Source organism: Gymnodraco acuticeps, unplaced genomic scaffold, assembly GCF_902827175.1.
Source record: "Gymnodraco acuticeps unplaced genomic scaffold, fGymAcu1.1, whole genome shotgun sequence".
NCBI lineage: Eukaryota > Metazoa > Chordata > Actinopteri > Perciformes > Bathydraconidae > Gymnodraco > Gymnodraco acuticeps.
In genome coordinates, this window is record NW_022992130.1 from 1,589,588 (window position 1) to 1,610,988 (window position 21,401).

The window sequence follows — 21,401 nt, forward strand, 5'->3', positions numbered from 1 at the left end:
GAAACCTAAACTTTGACTAACCTAAAAAAATACGCAGGTCACACATGTTAATTATACAAATCCCCTTACAATAACGGACAATGAATGTGCAATGTGAAAGCCAAGGGCAGTAACCTTGTCAATAATGCACTGACCATGTTGACCATTGCATTGACCAACAGCAAACATCTGAATTCAGGCAGCAATACAAATTGAAATGTTTAATAAAAAAATACAAAACAATGTGTTTTTATATACAAAGTAAGCTAACATTAGTCTTACGAGACTGGGTTTTTTGAATGATAAAATGGTAAACATTCACACGGGTGTAGGCTTATAATCATTTTGTATTCGTGTTATCTTCAGTAAGCGTTCTCCACCGCAGCAACAGCTTTTCGACAAACAGGGTCCAGTTTTCCATCTCCACCTTCAGGGAAAAAGCATAAACAGGTTTCCAGAGAGTGACCTCACCGTGACGTAGGCTTAACACCCCCCGCTTCACGTCAAAGCTAAACTCACCAAACTCGAGCTGCTTTGTATTACAGCTGAAGACAACCTGCCCGTTGACCACGAGCTTCACCATGTTCCACTCCCACGTGTCTTCCAAGACGCACTGGTGCTCGTGCGCTGTTAGAGCGGCTGCGGACATATTGGACTGACATCACATCTTTGACCTCAGCTGAATCAGTCAAGAAAGCACATGAGGGTTTCCTAAATGGACTACAAAAGACACATACCCAGGAGACCCTGCAGGCGGAAGTTCCTGTGCGCAACCACTCCATTGGATTCATACGGTCCGTGGCACAGTATCACTCGTGTGTTTTTCGGCATTGTTTGTTGTGGTCACCCGGGTAACTGTCACACACCTGTTGCTAACGTGGATTTCCTACGAATTTAATCCAGGAATCCCAAATGCCCCACTTTGTTAAACTTTTTTTTTTATTAACCAAATTAATTCGATGTAATCTGAAAGCCTTCTTTACTTCTTTAGAAGACTAAAACATCTCGTATCAATAATCTCATTATAACTCAAATATCAGCTTTTCAAATTTAAGAATCAAAACAGTTATAAGATATTCAGTGTCAGTTTGAGAACCACAAGAATCTGATTTTTTAAATGATAACACATTTCACAAGGTGCTTATTTCACTCAATGAAAGGGGTTCTAATTATGACTGTTGTTTCTTAAATTCAATTCACTTTATTATACATTTCACATGGATTAAACATCAGAGAAGATTCTTTCAAACTCAAACAAGTTTTTCTTTAGTTTTTTTTCTTTAATCTTATACAATATTCTGACAAACACAGTGATCACCTCTGGTTAGTAAATTTCACATACTTACTTTTTAAACTTACATTTAGACTTTGTAACATTATAGATTTCATACAAAAATAAATAATTTCATTTATATATTATGCTCTTACATTTACAACACACTTTTGGTCACATTTAACATTCTTTCATATAATAATCCCTTTAGATTTAGTTGTGAACTAAACGTCAAATTATTTTTATAAATTGATACTTCTTTTTTAACCTATGGACGAAATACCACATGTATTGTTGGTACAATAGACACAATATTTGAAGACAACATAACATAAAATTGCATAGAAGATTCTAGTTTACAATGCACCCTAATCTTCAGGAAATCATTTGATAGCAGCATGCAAGTTGACGTAGTGAGAACATCAGCCATTGACCATAAAACACTTTTGCTCATTACCTAATAAATAAATAGAAAATACAATGTTCCCCCTTCACACAGAAGGTATAGACATACATTTAAATGACTGCTGTATATTATTTTTGTGTTTGACAACAGCAGAAAACATCTAATAACAAACATGTCTACTATTCCCATAAGAATAAGTCAATTAGATTATCATCGCCACTTAATACAATGTACAGTACAACAAACAGCTTTACGTAACCATTTGTATCACAGGTATTTTGTGAATGACTTGAGGAATACATTGTGGTAGCACCGAACACCACCTCTATTTTCACTGGCGGTGACCATTTCCTATGATTTACTTCCGTTCTTCAGAGCGCGTGTCTCTGCCAGTGATGGAGTCTGGGTTTGAGCCTCCACTTTGGTCTGGTCTGGTGTCTTCAGCACAAACTGTGGTAGTGATTGCTGAGTCTCGGTTTTATCAGCTGGTCTCTGCGGTGTTTTGCTTTGCCAGTTTGTCTCTGTTTGCGTGTGTGTCTCCAGCGTCTGTCCCTGTTTCTTCTGTGTTGTATTGGAGCTGGAGTTACATTTATTGCACAGATCCCCTATGTCCATGAGTCCCTGCACCAGGCACTTGACAAATTCTGCTGAGCATGTCTGTGGGCTGTCGAGGAAACTGGACACTGAGAAGATGATGTGGTCTGACTGAGGGTTGTAGCACGCTCCATATCCGTTTGGAACCACGGGTCCGTAGCAGCAGAACATCTCAACGGTAGTAGGGACCTGAGGGGACAGTGAATCCTTCAGTACTTAACTACAGACAGTTTCACCAGTGTGAATACTGCTGTTGGTGGAAAGCTTGAGATAAGACGATTGAGAGTTGTGATTTAAAATGTAAGTTAAACTCTTTCTTTTGAGCTAAAAGGTTAAAAATGTCATACTTCCATGTAATCCATTGTGATAGTTGGACGTTTTTTCCTCTTCTTACATTATAGAATATAAAAATATTTAGGGTTCTGGGCTGATCAATCGAAAATGGCAATAATAATTAGTTGCAGCCCAACTTTAATTGAACCATCTCTGCTCTTATGCAGACTTATTTACTCTCACGTTAGAGTGTGTAGCTCAACTTTTCTGATAAAATGCTGACATCAATACAGAACAAGCTGCGACAATTGATTAATGCTATTTGTAGACTTTAGAAAGGTTTTTGTAGAGCCACGCTGGACATTATAGACTGTATTCACTAGCTGAGCAGTACTCCTTGTGTGTAAACTGAACTTCAGATTTGTGTAATGCACGTAAATATAGCTTCAGTTTAATGTGTTAAAATCAGGAGGCAATACCTGACTTGTAGAGAGAATGAACTGATTACTGACGAGAAAGGCTTCATCTTGGAAAATTTCCGGCTTCTCCATCTTCAGTTCATGTGCAAGTTCACGCAGTCCTAATAAGTGATTGTCTATTGCCATCCCTGTAATAGACTGAAAAGAACAATGAAACCATATGTTAGTGTGTTTTCTATGACAACCTTGTGATATAGGTTTGGATCAGGTCAGAGAATATAGTCACCAGAATGGTATACTTTGTCTGCGCGGTTATAGCATCTCGTAACATCTCCATCTTTTCTGTATCCTGTAAATGCAAACAATCGAGAATCAACAGACTATTACATCCTTTTATTTACAGTTAGCAGAGTTTTTATGGTAGAGAACAACAACACAGAATGAAAAAAGTAAGGCTCTAAAAAGCAAATATTATTCAGACCGAGTTAAGACTGCTAAACTCAAGCATTATTAATTTGAATGGGACTGTATTACTGTATCTTACACTAGTGTGCAGTTTCCCATCAGTCATTGCTTTGACAAAGGTCAGGGCTTCTAGTGTGGCGGAGCGAATGTTGTCCACCCTGCCCTGCTTGAACCGGCGTATAGAAGCACTCTCATAGGTCGACACAGGTCTGCTGTGACACCTTCAGTAGAGCAACACACAAAGGGAAAGCCTTTTAGCTCCAAGCCCCGGGTTAAAGGAAGGATCAAAAATCACTCCTGTTATAATCATCTTCCTCCCACCTGTAGAACGCTAACTGAAGAGCAACCTGGATGTAGGCGTCAGGGCTCATTTTCTGCTTCTTGATAAACTCTTTCCCATAATCGCAGAATTTGTAGACATTCATGTCGAGATTTTTCACCTGCCTGAGCAAATAAGAGGAAACCCTGTTAAAAGATGAGAGGATTTATTCATGTATTGATTGGACAGAAGTTAGAGTAAACCCACACCTCTGTAGTTTGTCAGCAGAAGAGGCAAGGAGTTGGTGAATCTCTGGAGAACATTTCCAGCGCAGTCTGCGGGGGGCAGGCAGCTCGCTCACACTTGCAGCTCTGACCAGCTTTGATGGGCTGCCAATCCTAATCAAACATGGGAACATTATATTCAATGGATTTTCTAAGCATATGGCAACAATTATTACATGCTTTGCATTTGATTTCTTACATGTATTTGAGTAGATACTCGGTGCACTGCACAAGGACAATTCCCTCAAATGCTGAGTGTTCACACACGACTCCACAGCAGCCGTCAGCTCCTACAACAAACTGACACAGCCATACCATGTTTTACTTGAGTTGAAGCAAAATGCAAATGTAGGATTTAATTCATATACAGAATCAGTTTCATCTCCTATATGTCTTCAAATACATTTCATCCATATGTTACACCCTGCAGTGAAGAAATCATTTCGAAAGGACCCCTCCAATTCATTCAAGTGATCTGAATTATTTATCAAAACATCTCCATCAAAGTTCATGCTAATGACACCATGCTGATAGCTTGTTATCCAATGGGGACGTCTCGGTCAGAAGTTCCTTAATTAATACATATGTTATTTGCCATGGCATTGCTAATTACATCCACTGGGACTGTCAGGAACAACCATTCATTTGTTTAGTTATGCCATTTTCTCAATAAATAAGAAGATATTGTAGCCCCGATATTCCTTTTATACTCAGTTAATTAGTTTTTTCTCAATTTGAACATGTTCGCTATGTAATTTGAAGCCAAACTGAATGGAACAAGTCAAGGAGCCAAACATCGAAGTAGCCTCACTTCCAAACTGTTCTCTCTCACCTGCATGGGCTTGTCGTACCAGCGGTTGCCCCCATTCTTGGCCACCCCCCCGCCGTGCAGCATCAACATGGCCCGTGTGGTGTCACTGAGCTCGGGCCCAGAGGGGTCATCCAGACAGACCAGACACATACAACGCTCGATCATGTCCAGAGCGTCCCTGTTAGTAGACTCTAAAGCAAAATACAGGGTAACAAGAATACATCAGTGGCAAATAGACTTGGAAACATTGAGACCCACTTGACTTTAAAGAGTCTCAAACCTCTCATTAGTTCACTGCGAGCCTGAGCCCACTCTGTCCGTCCATCTGACGTGAGGAGACCAATGGGTGGGAGATGCTCTTCTTTGCTGTCAGCCATCCTGGTGATCTTGTCCAGCTGAGTCAGCAGGTCTCTCTCATTCAGCCGGCGGAAGTTGATCACCACATCCAGAACAAAGAACTGGACAGAGACAAGCTGTTTCACTGCACTCATCCTTAAGGTATTACTTTCAATATTGACTCACTTTCATTTATTGTAGTTTTGCAGGTCATCTAAACATGTCGTTAAAGGCCAAGAACAACATTGTTTTGTACTGCTAAGGCTTCTGGCCTGGCTTCTTGACAAATAGCTTACAGTTTACAGTACCATCTGATACAGTGATTGGTGATCCATACTATTGTGCTGCAACAGGGCTTGCTCAAACTACTGTTTCCAAAGTCAACGCATTTATTTTAAAGTAAAACTGAAGAGACACAGATGAAGGAAGCTGAAAGTGTTGAGCTTACATGTCAACTGAATAATCTCCATGACGCTGATGATGATGATGCACCTGTACCTGCAGAAGCTAATAATTGAACTAGTCTATGACAACTTAAGATTTGTTTTCATTGTGTCTGACCTGGTTTTTACAAGCCACGATGATGTGTTCAGGTTCTGGCATCACGCTACTCTCCTGGGCCACCAGCGTGTCCCTCTCAGTTCCCGGCAGGCGGTAGGAAGTGAAGAGGCGATAATACTGCTCCATACACAGAGGGGTTCCTGCCAGCTGGCCCCTGGCGTAGTCCACAGGTAGGGAACGACTGCACGCAAACACTTTGTCAGGCCTTTTATTTACACATGAGTCGTAAGTGAAGACTCTCTGATTTACTTACGAATCAAGAAGAGTCTTGTACTCAAGAACTCCAGAAATCATGTGTGCAGCAAACCTAAGAAAGGAGAATGTTACCTTGTGTATTACTTTACAAAAACACAACGCATGAAGCCTTGTTCTTGTGTAGTTGTATTACTCCGTCCTAACAGTATACAGTAAATGCCACATGTAAATAATCTGATTTAGGAGCCAGTCCCAGATCAATACCATGTTAACTAAACCAAGCCTTCATTGTCTGTTAACCTTGCCACCAGTAGCCTGGCCTCATCCCTCAAGGTGTTTTGGGTAATGACCCATATCTGTCAATGTGTTGCAAGGCTGTGTTCAAGTGAGCATAATCAATCAAAGCTGGTCTCTGAGTAATTCATGAAGTTCACTTCTCAAATCTGCGTGCCATAATAATCAAAAATTGCCTGTCATGATGTACCTTTTATGTGATGACTCACAAGGGACAATATATTTCTCATGACTCATTTGTCTCAGTTGTGCTGTGTCTCTTACCTTAAAGAGTCGATGGGAGCCCTGAAGTGCTGCAGAGGGAAGACCATCACAGGACTGGAGTTGACGGGCAGAGCCAGTCTGTTGTTCAGGTACATGTCATTCATCCAGTACTCATACACCTGAAGTCGGACATAAAGGGATTCAACTAAAGGCTCTATCAATTAATAATGATTTAAAAATTAATAAAGGAAGATAAATGCAAGCAGAAACTTCAGATTGGATGTGGCTATCAGTTTGAAATGAACTGACAAATATTCACAGATTGCCAAAAGGATTGCAAACAAACTATACTTGTATTCATGGTTACACAAAATAACGTTTATTTTCCAAATTTAAAAAGAGCAATGAATCATAAAAAAGGCCAAATAAACTACACGATAACATGAGGATTTTAAATAACTTGTACACATAAATATTGTATGTTTTCGATCAAGTCATTGTATTTACCCAGTTTGCCTTGTTCTCCCTCCTCTCCATGAGTTTGCTCTGAAGAAGCTCCCCCACTCCTCCTGGGGCTCCAAACTGCTTCACTACATTTTGGGTCTTGTTGAACTGTTCCTCTGTGAGTAGGTGCTTCATACAGCTCAGGTACATGTCCAGTGTGTCCTTCAGGGCGGGCAGCGGCAGTTTAGGAAGACCCTGAGCAGTGTGGGTTATGTACAGCTTAGGGTTTTCATTTTATTTGAGACAACATATCAACATGTTAAACTTCTCTTCTGCCACATGCATTATATAAAGCTATCAAGAATATGCTTTCAATAACTATTCAGTGTTTAGTTGAGACCAAATGATTGCCCAAATTGTAAATTATTCTTTTCACTTGACTCAGAATAAGAGAATAATGAATGAAATTGTCAAATCACATTATATAGTCTTATAAAACATCATTTGTGGATTAGTTAATTCATTTTTGTACCTTAATTTGTATCCTTTTCATTCATTTGTTTAGTTCCTCATTGATTGTCAAACGCTATTTCTTTCATGCATATTACAGTTTAAAGACTCGTAATCCTTATATATAAGTGAAATATATATTTACATCTCCCCCTCCTGAATCTCTGGAGGGCTCTCGGTCCAAAACTGGCATCTCGGCGGTGCAGAGAGACAGACTCTGTGTCCACAAATACAAGGATATCAGCATCAAACTCCAGCAAGTGTAATTGCTTTTAAACAGTCTCCATGGCAGTCAAATCAAATGTGTTACTGGCATGACTAAAACAAATAAGAATGCAGACTTTGTAAGGTGTTTACCTCTTTTTCCATTTTTTTTCATTAATGAACAACCTAGCAATAATACATTAACCAAAGTGAAATAAACCAAAACATCAAAAAACGTAATGTTTTACTCACCAGAAAGATACAACAATTCCACTTGTCCTGGGGCTTAAGCAAGGAGTGTAGGACTATGCATCTAGACTTGCATCCATTTCAGGCGGAAATTCTTTTAAATTTCACTTCTTTGGTCCTTTTATTATTTTGAGCATCTTTTAATCTCCAACATGGCACGAGCGCAACTCCCTCGCTGGCTCAGGAGAGATGCTGAGAAGGAACCTCACCCTCCTGCCTGCCAGGCTCCTCCCAGAAGTCCTGCGATTCGCCGATAAGTTTATTTGGCACTTCACATCTTCACCCCACCTTATTTAGACACCGACTGAGCGCCTCAGATGCTCACATGCTGCAGAAGAACAGTTAGGATGCGTTTTTGTGCCGTCTTCCTCCTTTTGGCTTTCTGAATTTCAACACTCTGTTGAGCTGTTTTTGGAGATTCCACCTCACTGCATTTTACTCATTTAATTTGCTTTTTGTATGTCGTATTATCTACAAAGATTTGCAGTTGTTCAACGAGCGTAGCTGCTAGATTTAAACACAATATTACCGTAAGGATTATAATTATTATAATCTGTTACAAACCAGTTTTGATTATCAGGAAAAGTTACCTTCTGGATTAATTTACAACTAAAAATCCTCACAAAATACCTCAGTTTAGGCCTTAACACTTATTATATATTTTATTCTATAATGCTTTAATTAGTGTTTTAATGGGAACATGCATTGAAAAACGTTATGAATAGTATAACCATAATTCAAGAAGTAATATCGTATTACTATTTTCGTGTCCTCACTGTTTAATGAATTACATCGTACACCAGAATACGTGTAATTGAATGAACTATTTAGGCAATTGAATAATTGCCCAAATAAATAATTTCCATAAACGATACCATTCACATAATATTGATTTAATTATGTACATGAATATACATGTATGTACATTTGCAGATCACACAAAGAGGCTATGCATTCCAGAAGTATATACATCATCCAAAATAAACAAAATAATCAGACAACAACACGCAGACTTCAGTTAATCTGTTGTATCTTTCTAAAAACATCTGACACACAGTATTGCATATTGAGTTTAGCAGCACAACTCTGGCAAAAATAAATACATTTCACATTGACAGACGCATACAGTAGGCTACAATTGTTCTTTTGTTAAAATACATTTACACATAATCCCTGAATATGAGCAATATTCTGATACAGAGATAAATACTGTTAATTAATTTACATTTATCTCAACAACTCTTTCACATTACTCCCACTTTAAGATTAACAAACGCCAGCGAGCGCCTTTCTACTGCAAAAGCTTGAAGCTACTTGATTTGACAATACCCGGAGGAATTGTCACCAGAAACAGTACATAATGTATGTCGTTACTCAATCCTAATCGTGTTATGCAAGTGATTGGATTGGACGGGATACACACAACTTTACATTGGCACTTTGATAGTTTCACACTTAGTTAAAGGTCTTTTACGCATACTCTCCTCCTGAGGATTCCTCCTCTGAGTATGACCGTTGCGCAAAGGTTTCAGTGCCACCCTCGTCGATCGTTGTACACAAACCCTTTTTCTTCTTTTCTCGTTGCTCCATCTTAATCGTATCGTACAGTCCTGTTGGGCCATCGTCCAGGAGCATGTTTCGCTCTGAGAAAGATGGCTTCATCTGTGTCACGTTCTTCAGCAGAAGGAGCGCCGGTGCGTAAAGTACATTAATGAGGCCCATGCCTAAATTGAGCTGAACAAAGCCCAGGTCGTGTACTATCTGCCCAGCCACCACTGGCCCCAGGGCATAGGCCACACAGTAAGAGATGTCAGCGATGGCGTAGACACTGCCATACACTGACACGTGTCGCACATCCACCAGAAAAGCCAGTGTTGGCAATAGCGCCGTGTCCACGAAGGCGATTCCAAAACAGATTCCGCACAGCGGGAACATGAGCTGTCCAAAGGTTTTACAGGCTGGCACTGTGCAGGAGCTTGCACCTATGAACACCATACCTATTGCCCCGTAAAACCACTGGAGGTGAGGGTACTTGGCTGCTAATTTTACAACGAGAAATACACCTAAAACATGAGGGAAGAAGGCAGGGAACCATGCCAGGCCGATTTCCCACTGGCTGGAATGCATGGTTTCCTCCATCCAGTTAGCGATAGTTGGCTCAAGGAAGGCGAGGGGGATGTTACAAACGATCAGAGCACCAGCTACTACAGCGATATAAGGATCAACCATCAGTTTATGCATTGGGGTGCCCACTGGCATGTTTTCCCTCTCTCGGTTTGAGAAAGGTTTCAGCACAGTCAGGCACAGTATGCCATCGGTGAGGCAGATGCAGGCCAGAATCAGGAAGGGCACCCGTTTCCCTGCAAACTCGTAGAGGACCCCTCCAAAGGGGGGCGCCGCGAGACTTCCAAAAGAGATGAAAGCTAAGGCAATACCCAGCGCTTTGCTCCTCTCTGCCTCCACTGTGTACCTGTCTGCGATCAGAGCGATCCCCGCGGTGTCCGCGAAAGCCGAGCCGAGGCCCTGCATGCTGCGCGCCAGGAACAGAGTCGCGTAGTTATCAGCGAAGGCAAAAGTAACAGTGGACAGGAACATGACATTAAGACCGATGAAGAGTGGAATTTCATACCCCACCCTGTCTATAAACGTGCCACTTATCGGGTTCACCAGGAGCTGCAGGATTGCCTTGGAGGCAAAAAGAACCCCAATCTGTAGGTCGAAGTTCCCCTTGGCTGTTGTGTGCATGGTGCTGTTAGTGAAGTTGGAGTGCGGTGCAATGGCCTCGGCATGGTCCGCTGCTTTCTGTAGCCCTTCAAGGTAATCGGGTATAATGGGCACAATTACCATATAAAGCATGTTGTCTAACAAAAGTGCAGTGCAGACTATTACTAGAATAATCCGTTTCTGCCGAACTGGATCTTGGATAACGTTGCCCAGTTGTTGAGTTCTTTCGCTCATCTGGGACAGTTTGGAGGCGGCAGATTGAGCCAAATTAGTGGCACGTCCCTCTTTGGTCTCCTCCGGCTCCATGATTGTTTCCCTTTTTGTCTCAAGTATTGTCTTTTGAGAAAGAAAACCGGCTTTCCCCGGTTGATTTGTTTATTGAATTACGCACGCTTGGCACATCTGTTCTGTCTGTTTTTTAGTTTTCTTTCCCAGCACCAGGAGCCCTACTAATGAGCTAGATAACTTCCTTCTGCTTTACCTCTTCTCTCTCCCTTGCGCCGTCCGTCATCGCATGCGCTTTTCCACTCCCGTGACTCGGACTTGTTTTATCCCCGACGTCCCTAGTTGCTTCATTGTCTTCTATCCCGTCATTCAGGTGACGCGCTGGTCCCGAGCAGCACTCACAGGTTGGGGATTCTCCTACAGCTCACTGTGCCGGCTCCATCAGTACGCGCTCTGTTTGAGGTCCCTCTGCTGCGCCCCTTCGGATCCCAGCTGTCTCCAGTCACCTGTAACGCTGTGAGCTAAGTCATCATCTCAAATCAACCGGACTGGTTTTGTCGGCCGTGGAAGGAATACACACTGCAGTTTGTTGACTCCCATAGGTGCCCCCCTCCCCCCTCCCATCTTCGCCGATGGCTGTGACGCACAGTCCTGCTGCTCTCCAGAAGATCTTTTATGCTAATTAAATACAGAATCCCCAGTGCGCACTGCTGTCCAATGAGTTGCTTTAAGACAGAGCCGAGGAAGTCTGCATCTATTTGTTTAATACCCTCAATTTCAAATGTTACTTATGTGCAATTTGATAATCTGAAAAATATACATACATACATAACTCTGGCAATTCCACTAACAGAAACCTTTAGTAGTCAACTCTAGAATAAACACACAAACAAATACAGTCAGATTCCCCCGTTTTCTTGATGAGAAGAAAACGCATTCAGCACCACATCCAGTGGACAGCTTCACATCTGCTGTCAATGAAAGGGTTTAAACTTTGAAGAGATGACAATTAAATGTCAGCTATTCATTCTTCGTTTTACTGTGTTTCAATTAAAACAAGCTCTCATTGCATTTAGTTTCTAAAAGAGTGTTTATCAGGAAGCAGGCAGTCGAGGTGAGTTCAGGTTCAAGCCGGTTGAAGTGTAACTGAGCAAAGCACCCCCCCCCCCCTCTCTCAATTTCTTTCTATTTCTCTCTTTCTCCAGCTCCCTCTCTAACTACGCTTTAAAAAACAGGGAATATGACATTTCTATGTAGGCTAATGAGATATTCTTGACCGGTATTGAAAGATCTGGCAAAAATAGTGCTACGCGTTACTGACTGGATTTCATCCTTATCTTATCATCCTGTCTATTTCAACATATCGGCTAACGCCAACCTCACCTTACATTTCATTGAAAAAGATGCACTTTAAAAAAAGAAATAATATATTGAAGCTTTTCCTTTGAGTCTGTGGCACAAATGGAGCTTTTAGAAGAATAATGCAAGAGCCAAGGTTCGATACACATCTTTGCTGTTACATCTAGAGACACAGATGCTACAATCACATTTAAAGGAAACGCACATAGATCTGTTCCGCTTTTTATCCGGCACGACACAGTGATGTGGGGGTTTAAATGTAGCTCGATATCGCCATCTTCTGGTGCAGAAAAGCTTTAACAGCAGCTGTCACCGTCATGTACCGTACATTGTGAAAGCTATCTACTATAATGGGGATAACACATTTGATTTCCAATGCAAATCAACGTCATGAGATCGTTTTCTTGAATCACTCATCTTATTGGAGTCAACTCATTTTTTAGACACTGTTTAAAAATATCGATACCTATTAATTACATTTTAAAAACTGAAACAATTGTTTTAGAAAAGGGTTGAAATGATCTTGATGAATAGCTCTGAAACATGAGACAGAGCAGTATTGACATCTAGTGGAGGAATCATTTATTGATCAAAGAGAAGTTTTCAAAAACCTCAAAAGTGAACCCTACTGTGCAAGACTTTCCCTAAATATAACAATAAGTCTGAATATAGGAAAAAACTGATCAGTTGTTGCCAGCAAATATTTCACAGTGATTGATTTTATGAATGTCATCAAGCTGGAGAGAGTCAGCCTACCTGTGAATAAAAAGTGCTTTTAACTAATGAATTAACCCAACATGTGTGTGCTGATCTCTTAGGTTTCATTCGTAAATGACCAGTCAGAATGTTTTCATGTAGCTTTGTCTTCATTCAGCCAGTAGATGTCCTCATATCCCTGTTCATTTTCACTGAAAAACTGTAAAGTGATCTAATTTCCAACTATTTTTATTTTACCGTGGTCACAGTATAACAATGTTGACATTACACTGTTGATTTTGTGAAGAGGCTTATTTCATCACCCCACTTCTTACACTTTAATGCTGCAGTCACAAGTGGTGACTTACACAAACTAATTTCTACTGCAAGATACTAGACTGTTAATCCAGGAAAACATTCATGACCGAAGTAGAAGAGGTGGCACATCATTAAAGTGGCAAATGTCCGTAAAGCATTGTGTTTTTTTTAATAAATTGTATTTTCTAATGGTTATTTATTTTTGTTTAACCAGAGGCCTTCCTTAGTGTTTAGTCACAGCAAGTCATGTCTATGCTTGTTCCCAAACTGTTTCACTTATCATCCTTTATAATTAAGAAGGGTCAATGGAAGACTCCTCCTCATGGCAATAATTATAAGCAGTTCAATGAAGCAGTTCAAAATTGTTGTTTAGAGTTAAGAGTTAAGATATTTTGTAAGTGTAAATAAACTTACCATCATTTAAATGAATATTTTTTCTATTTATTCTCCCTTTAATAATCAGCAGGCCCTTAAGCAATCAATAGAATAAACGAATGAATCACAGTTTTAACACAGACACACACTCAGATAGCCACAAGAGGCAAGTAAAGGGATTACAGACTACATTTATAAAATGGATCAACCATGTACAGTGATCAGGAATACAAGAATACAAGCACCTTTCCACATATGTACACAGAAAACACACTTGTTGTCTATTTTTAAAGCACAAGTTGGATATAATACTCAGGAAAGCACAAGTTAGCCACTGAAGTCAGAAAAACAGACTGTCAGATAACTGCATAGAGTTATGAATCATACTGAAGTGGTTTAAAGCGGCAGCACATTTCCAACATTTTTTAAACAAATCAGAGAAGTCCAGCCATTAGTCTTCCTCTTGGAGCTTTGTTTGACGTAGACAGGCTCAATCCAGGCAAAGCATGTTAGGAATGTGACCAAAAAGGGGCTCAGAAATGTTTTCAGATGTATTTTTAGATGTTACGTCACATAAGGGAAAGAACAGCTTTGATAATCACATTTATTTCCCTCAGAACATACGGGTTCACCCCAAGAGACTGCCGTGCTTCATCATCTCTCTCTCTCTCTCTCTCTCTCTCTCTCTCTCTCTCTCTCTCTCTCTCTCTCTCTCTCTCTCTCTCTCTCTCTCTCTCTCACACACACGCACATTACATTACATGTCATTTGTTAGACACTTTTAGCCAAAGCGACTTACATACATTCAGTACTGTGGACAATCCCCACAGGAGCAATTTGGGGTGAAGTGTCTTGCCCAGGGACACAACGACATGCTGACTGCAGTGGGACTCAAACTTGCTACCCCCTGATTCAAAGTCCAGCACTCTATCCACTGAGCACACACACACACACACACACACACACACACACACACACACACACACACACACACAACACACACACACACACAACACACACACACACACACACACACACACACACACACACAACACACACACCACACACACACACACACACACACACACACACACACACACACACACACCACACACACACCCACACACACACACACACACACACACACAGCTAACTTTGTTGAGTTGTTTTGCCCTATTCTCGTCTTTTTTTGGGGGGGGAGAGCTTTCTGTTTTTAGTTCTGTGTCCTCTCGACTGGTGTCAAGGGCGGAGTCAGCACCGTCCTCATAACTGGATTGGCTGTGTTAGGGGATCAACATTTTTTGCTGTTTTCCCAGTGATTCTGCTCTGATCTGGTTTGAAAGTAGCTCAGGAGATTCAAGATCACCATATAATCTTTTGCAGTTGCCAAAGTATTATTTTCGAACAGCCGTTCAAAATACTTAACCGCTGCCACCAAATGCACACAAAAATGAACCTTGTGAACCTGGATTATTATTATTTTTTAGCCGAAACTGAAATGTTTAAAATGTATGGAAGGTATAGATTAGCTAAACCTTCATAACATATCAACAAGTTGCCTGCTGTAGCAGATAGACAGAAAGCAGGACGGACTATATAAAATGATATGTCTAAAGGCCCACACCAATAAAAGTACACATGGCAGAGAAGAATAAAAGTTCTAATTTTAAGGAAGAATTATGAAATCTGTATGAATATTTCTTGCGATTTAATCAGTTAAAAAAAGGACAGTGAAAAAAAGAGAGAAAGGAAGAAGAAAGAAGGAAAGTTAAAAGGAAGAAATGTAATGGGCTTATTTTTCATCTTGTATTCATTAATTTTAGGGATGCAATGTCAATATTTGTGTCAGGACTGAAAGATCTTTGCAATGAGGTTACAGTCTATGGGTTTAGCACACATTCATGTTTCGCAAGGGATACATTTTGAATGTATCCAATATTCTTGCTCTACGAAACACATGCAAAACTAATCCAATATATCCAATATCCAAAATACTTTGTTGCAATAAACAAGCCTGGTAAACAGCATGTTGGTATTGTCATAGTCAGCATGTTAGCATTCAGACATTGGCATTAAGCTGAGCCGTAGCCTCGCTGAGCCGAGAGCATGATAAGTGATACAGTATTTTAGGATTGTCTGATGTTAATGTATAATCCTCCATTACAAAAAAACAGTACGACCATCAGATAATTACAGTAGCTTACAGAACAGTTTTTATAGTACAACTTTGTTATGGATAGTTACTTTTCCAACTCATCAATGTATGAGCATGCAGTTTGAGTGCAGAGGACATTGTAAAGCAACAGAGAGGAGGGATTTTAAGTCAAATATTTGAAGCATTTATACAGTAAATGCCCTGTATGGAATCTCAACAGTTTACCATATATGGAAATGGAGAGCAATAAAGAATTACTCTACATTTGCAAAATACAGTGAATTGATAGAATCATCCATTCATGGATTAAAAGCAACATCAGCCCCAAGCATGAAATCTATTCATTTAATTTAATCAAAACATAGTGCAGCTACTGCCAATGCTGACTGGGGAGTTTCATAATTGACAAAAGAGGAGGATTGGATGTGAATATAAAATCCCTGCATACACACAGAAATGCCACATTTAGTCTTAGAAGCGATAAGAAAACTGCACCTCCAAGCATCTGATAGAAAGGAAACAGTGAGCAGCATGTAACAGGTTTTTGAATGGACTTTTTCATTCAATGAAATAATCCTAACATCATGAATCTAGAGATGATAAAAGATACCCTATGTGCGTGTGCGTGCGTGCGTGCGTGCGTGCGTATGTTAGTGTGTGTTATTCAGGGTGTGAATAGTGTAAAGTGCTCACAATGTTGTCCACCCTACACTGGTCAAAGTGAGCTGTTTAATGAATTGAAACAGTGATTTCTAAAGGGCAGTGACGCACAGCTCCGCTTTAATCCAGATTACACTGAAACACTAATCCTGTAAAAATACTGTTTCTTTAAAACAAATATGTTTTTCACCCTAATATGTAATGTCTCCGGTGTGTATTTGATTGCTGTATTCAGCTTGGACTTGTATACAATGTTGTCACATGTCTATTTGTCATGTAAATCAGGCTGTGTAGAAACGGTGTGATTTCTCAAGTTCAATTAATTGATTGGAGGAACACCTGGTCAGCATTATCATTGATTGTGCTCAACAAGATCATGTGTGTTGATGTGTGCAGCCGTATGTGTCCGGGGTTATATAACTGGCTCCACATCTGACAGTGACTCTGTGGTCCATCCGATGCAGCAGACTGACATTTCACCTTGTTTTTTGCGCTTAGCACAGCCTGAGGTCTATCAGGGGGTGCTGGAGACAGAGTCTGAGTCTGACAGAGATGGTGATTCAAAGGGACCAGTGTTGATTTGGCTAAAAATGATACGCTCCAGGTTGAAGGCCTGACTCTTGTTTGTTCCACCTCTCATTGAGCAGCAAAAAGGATTCTGCACACAAGTAGAATGAGGCTGGTTTGTGAAAATGAGAGCTGCAATGCTGTTGTTTTTTAACTTTCATACATATTTGCTTTCTAAATTTACATCTTTTAAAATGTAGCATACACATTGCATATTAAAGGTGACCTATCATGCTATATTTGAACAAAATATTGTAGGGCCATACCTATATAAAGTATATAAATATAGTTTTTTTTTCAAAACACCAAACAGATCCTGCATTTTAGCCATGCCTCATTTCGCTCTATATGCTCTTTCCAGCGCTGTTTTTGCAGGGGGCTGATTCTGTGAGCTGCAGCTGACCACGCCCCCCTGCAGGCAGGGGCGCCGTAAGGGGGTGAAAGGTTAGGACGATTCTAAGGGCCCTTGACTGACGGGGGCCCCAAAATGTTTAGAACATTACGAAAACATTATGTAAGTAACCTTTCATCAATCCTCAAGAATTAACATTAATAGAACGTTATATTGATAAAGTACTCACTAAACTTACGATTCATTTAACTTATTTTCTTCCAAAAGTTAATTATCCAAAGCCTCTGTACATCCCCTTCTATTTATATGTAATGGTTTGGTCCTGCCTCCAAACGCAGTGCGGCACCGGCACTTGCAGAGAGTGAAAGCATGTGAGGAGGGATGCTAGTACTTAGCCTACGTAAGTGTGTTGTTGTAGCTACCATGTCTCAACGACTCAAAAAGTGAGGCTCTAAGAAAAGAAGAAAAAGGAGAGAAAGACAAGAGAGAGGGACTAAAGTTTTTCACAAGAAAAGGTGGGTGTGGTCCATGAGTGGTGGAAATTAGTCTGTTAGCTAATGTTTTTTTTTTACTAAGCTGACATTAAAGGTGGGGTAGGTAAGTTTGAGAAACCGGCTCGAGATACACTTTTTGTTATATTCCATGGAATGCTCTTAACATCCCGATAGCAATGTAAAAAGCACGACCAATCATTTTAGCCGGCCCGGCTAAAATAACTGAATGGCCTACCTGCCTGTCAGCCTTCCATCTGTGCACAAACTTATCTCGTGCCCTCATTGGTCATGTGCGCGTTCGCGTGTGTTGGAGGAGGGGCTCTGTAAGGAAGTCTGAAGGAAGGGGCATATTTTTTTCGGTTGTGTACTTTCAAATTCGCACACACTCGAGCTGGTTTCTCCATTCTTACCTACCTACCTTTAATAAATGCAGGCACATTTTTAGCAGCTATTCATACTAAATCAGTTGTCCCTCCCCTGGTGCCAGGACCAACAGATCCATCTTTAGGCTCAGCAGCCCTGTCCCCCCATAATGCTGAATCTGAACCACCTTTTCTCCCAACTGAAGGAGGTGAGCAGCATTGTGTTGAATGAAGGGAGACTGGAATACAAAATATGTATATATATAAAAAAGCTAACATCTAATTTAAATTATACATTTCAAACACAGTATTTTCCCACATAACCAATGATCTATACAAAACAAAAAACTGCTTTTAGTCTATTTAGGATGATGGACGGTTTGCAGCGTTGAGTGATCAGTCTGTATTAGGTAAACAAAATATGAATCACCGACATTTTGGTTATGATATTAATACTAATGTTATTATATCTTCAACCTTCCTAAATTTTCCCACACCACTCCGCTCCTCCGCTCCCTTCACTGGCTTCCGGTAACTGCTAGAATCCACTTCAAGACACTGGTACTTGCTTACCATGCTGCGAATGGATCTGGCCCTTCCTACATCCAGGACATGGTTAAACTGTATACCCCAGCGCGTGCACTACGCTCTGTCTGCATCAGCCAAACGACTCGCTGCACCCTCGCTGCGAGGGGGACCCAAGTTCCCATCAGCAAAAACACGTGGGTTTGCTATCCTGGCTCCAAAATGGTGGAATGAGCTCCCCATTGACATCAGGACAGCAGAAAGCCTGCACATCTTCCGGCACAGACTGAAAACTCATCTCTTTCGACTCCACCTCGAGCGATAGAATTACTAACAAAGAACTGCTAACAGAGCACTTATATACTAATAAAGGACTGGCTTATCTATAGCCAGCTGAGTAGCACTTGAAATGTTTGGCTCTATGAAACTTGATGTACTTATATGATTCTGTTTTCTTCAAGGTTGTGTCTTCCTGGTCGAATGTACTTATTGTAAGTCGCTTTTGATAAAAGCATCAGCTAAATGCAATGTAATGTAATGTAATATTAAAGCAGGGGTGGGGAACCTACGGCCCCCGGGCCGTATACGGACCGCTAGACCATTTGGTACGGCCCTCGAGGTAATTTATAAACAAAGTGGCCTGTGCCTGTTGGTGGGGCCCAATGTGATGTATTTTCATGGGGCCCAACATCCCTGGCGGCGCCCCTGCCTGCAGGAGAGGGGAGCCTTTGAGATCAGCTGCTGGGCTGTCAGGAGAGGGGGAGAAAAAGAGATCTCCGTCCTCCGTGTTTATTCTTATAGAAGTAAGAAGAGAAGTAACGGGGCAGAGACCCTCCTTTTTACACAGCGGTCCAGACATAGACATCAAACGGCGACACATATTCAGTTGCCAGTTACTTTTGGCATTAGGGCAGGGATATCTAGATACTTTCCAAGGTTTGACATAATGAATTGTGCTACTTTTAAAGCAAGCAACGATGTTTTCAAATCTGTAATCAAAATGCTCCTCAAAAACGCTATCGAAGCCATTCCTGCCGTTGCTACGTTAGTTCAAAGTTTCAAACAGTAACAACGGACTATTTTTATATGACAGAAAGTTGTAGTTTCATGTTATAGATAATTATTTACTGAGGTAAATGGAAAGAACATTTTGTAAATAACTTGACTTTGAACTTGAGCATGCTAAACTCCAAACATCACACCTCCTAAACTAATTAGCAGGCTACTCTATTGATGTCAGATTAAGAACAGCCTCAGCATGAGCCACGTGTAAAGACTGTGCAGGCTTGTTTGAAATTGCGATGAATTCCTTGCTTTTGGAGTTTATTTTAATTCAACATATGGGTTTGTGTTCATGTTTACAGAGCAACACTCATTTATACTTTTGTTAATTGGATTGTGAAAACACCCTTTTAAAATGATCAAATTTAAAACACAAAGAGAATGAAACAAACTTAATACCAAATACTAAACACATATTAAAACCACAGAAATTTAAAATGTCAAACCATAGAAATGCTATTCAATGAAAGGTGTTTTTCCGAAATTGTTTTAAAAGATATATAGTTTCCCTGATCTGATATCTTTATTCTCAGAGTGGAGAATTAAACATGCTCTTTATACAAGTGCCTTTAGTTCATCCAGATCCAGCACCAGCCGTTTAACAGTAGGGTAATACAGCGTAACTTTACATTAGCTCAAAGCATTACATTAGCTCAAAGCATGACATTAGCTCAAACGTTAACCACATTTTATTTACTCCCAGGGTCAGTTGATTCCATTTATCTACGATTGAGGATTCACTTTCTTATGCCGAGGTTGATGCAGGGAAAAAGTATTCAAAATCAAATGATCTGTGGCTTATTTCTGATTGGGGCTACCAGTATTATCTTGGGTTGCAACCATCCTTATCTGCCTCTTTACCATTTTCAGTTGTTTTCTCAGTCATTGCTCAGGAGATTCATATAACTTTCTGTTTCTTTCTGGAACAGTCTTCACTCACTGTGATGTTCTCTTTCTCCTGCACTCGTGGTCATGGTGCTGTGTAATCCTCTCAAAATCCCATATGAAAACTTCATCGGTTGACCAGACATAATCCTCAGTGGACTCTAAGTACCTGAATATGTTTGATTGTAAAAGAGGGAGAAAAAAAAAGCGCTAACTGTGGTCTGCTGCCAGACATTGGGATTTAAACTATATTATAATCCAGCAGTAGACGTAAATCTCTGGCCATGTGCGGTTTAAATAATTAATCTGTGAGCATCATCTATGACGAGGGAAAAATCACCATTCAATAATAATAAACCAAAGAGAGAAAGGAAAGAGAAAGGAGAGGAAGAAAGTAATGCATTAACTTTTCTAATTCTTTATTGCATAATGTTCCTAGAATCTCTAAAAATCCCTTTATGCCCAGTTGATCATGTTGGCCTGCAGCGGTTTAAGAAGTGGGGTCAAAGTAACTCTTCCCAGCAGTTGACAGCTCCATATGTCCATCAGTGTCTGGGGACTTGGATGTCCCTGTCATAAAGGGTCTGATGGAAGTTTTATATTGATTATAATGACAATAATCTGCTCATGGCGGATGCGTGAAGCACATGTAATGCTTTTTTCAAGAGGGTTACGTGACATCTGAAGTGTCTAATCCGTGAAGTTCTCCCTGCAGAGGACTGAATTAGCTGGAACAAATGAGAGTGATGCTGATGACAACAGGGCTGCTGTATCTCTGCTTTATTACGCAACAACCTGCTCCACTGACAGGCTGGCGTCAATTAATCTGCTTAGAAACCCCAACTGGGGCTTCTACTGTATGTTGTGACCTCTGGGTGTTAT

The 21,401-nt window shown here is 40.5% G+C and overlaps 3 protein-coding genes across 4 annotated transcripts; all 3 read right to left on the bottom strand.

The window, feature by feature from the left end:
- Window positions 1-187: 187 nt before the first annotated feature.
- cunh10orf53 (chromosome unknown C10orf53 homolog) lies at window positions 188-810 on the bottom strand. The gene is made up of 3 exons (XM_034203713.1): window positions 717-810; window positions 499-618; window positions 188-406 (listed from the first exon to the last, which is right to left on the bottom strand). The coding sequence occupies exons 1-3, from the start codon at window positions 808-810 to the stop codon at window positions 342-344; spliced, it is 279 nt and encodes a 92-aa protein (XP_034059604.1). The 3' UTR covers window positions 188-341.
- Window positions 811-1,155: 345 nt separating this feature from the next.
- Window positions 1,156-7,904, bottom strand: chata (choline O-acetyltransferase a). 2 transcript variants are annotated; one of them, XM_034203710.1, is made up of 15 exons: window positions 7,764-7,904; window positions 7,453-7,524; window positions 6,861-7,052; window positions 6,414-6,532; window positions 5,914-5,967; window positions 5,661-5,841; window positions 5,044-5,221; window positions 4,785-4,954; window positions 4,152-4,252; window positions 3,938-4,066; window positions 3,731-3,853; window positions 3,489-3,630; window positions 3,231-3,293; window positions 3,005-3,142; window positions 1,156-2,441 (listed from the first exon to the last, which is right to left on the bottom strand). In XM_034203710.1, exons 2-15 carry the CDS (start codon window positions 7,498-7,500, stop codon window positions 2,010-2,012), a joined length of 2,070 nt encoding a protein of 689 aa, XP_034059601.1. In that variant the 5' UTR covers window positions 7,501-7,524; window positions 7,764-7,904; the 3' UTR covers window positions 1,156-2,009. The 2 variants fall into 2 exon arrangements, with proteins under 2 accessions (XP_034059601.1, XP_034059600.1); XM_034203709.1 differs by lacking the exon at window positions 7,764-7,904 and having other exon boundaries at window positions 7,453-7,647.
- A 733-nt stretch (window positions 7,905-8,637) lies between these two features.
- Window positions 8,638-11,240, bottom strand: slc18a3a (solute carrier family 18 member 3a). The gene has a single exon (XM_034203711.1). The coding sequence runs from the start codon at window positions 10,788-10,790 to the stop codon at window positions 9,231-9,233; it is 1,560 nt and encodes a 519-aa protein (XP_034059602.1). The 5' UTR covers window positions 10,791-11,240; the 3' UTR covers window positions 8,638-9,230.
- Window positions 11,241-21,401: the final 10,161 nt, after the last annotated feature.

Bases quoted from the DNA above. Each gene is read 5' to 3' on its own strand.
- cunh10orf53 (XM_034203713.1), bottom strand. From the start codon at position 810: ATGCCGAAAAACACACGAGTGATACTGTGCCACGGACCGTATGAATCC. The intron at 619-716 runs GTATGTGTCTTT...ATATGTCCGCAG, and splicing joins CCGCCTGCAGGGTCTCCTGG to CCGCTCTAACAGCGCACGAG. The intron at 407-498 runs GTGAGTTTAGCT...TTTTCCCTGAAG, and splicing joins TACAAAGCAGCTCGAGTTTG to GTGGAGATGGAAAACTGGAC.
- chata (XM_034203709.1), bottom strand. From the start codon at position 7,554: ATGCTGATATCCTTGTATTTGTGGACACAGAGTCTGTCTCTCTGCACC. The intron at 7,053-7,452 runs GTAAATATATAT...CACACTGCTCAG, and splicing joins GAGATTCAGGAGGGGGAGAT to GGTCTTCCTAAACTGCCGCT. The intron at 5,968-6,413 runs GTAAGAGACACA...CTCCTTTCTTAG, and splicing joins GCTCCCATCGACTCTTTAAG to GTTTGCTGCACACATGATTT.
- slc18a3a (XM_034203711.1), bottom strand. From the start codon at position 10,790: ATGGAGCCGGAGGAGACCAAAGAGGGACGTGCCACTAATTTGGCTCAA.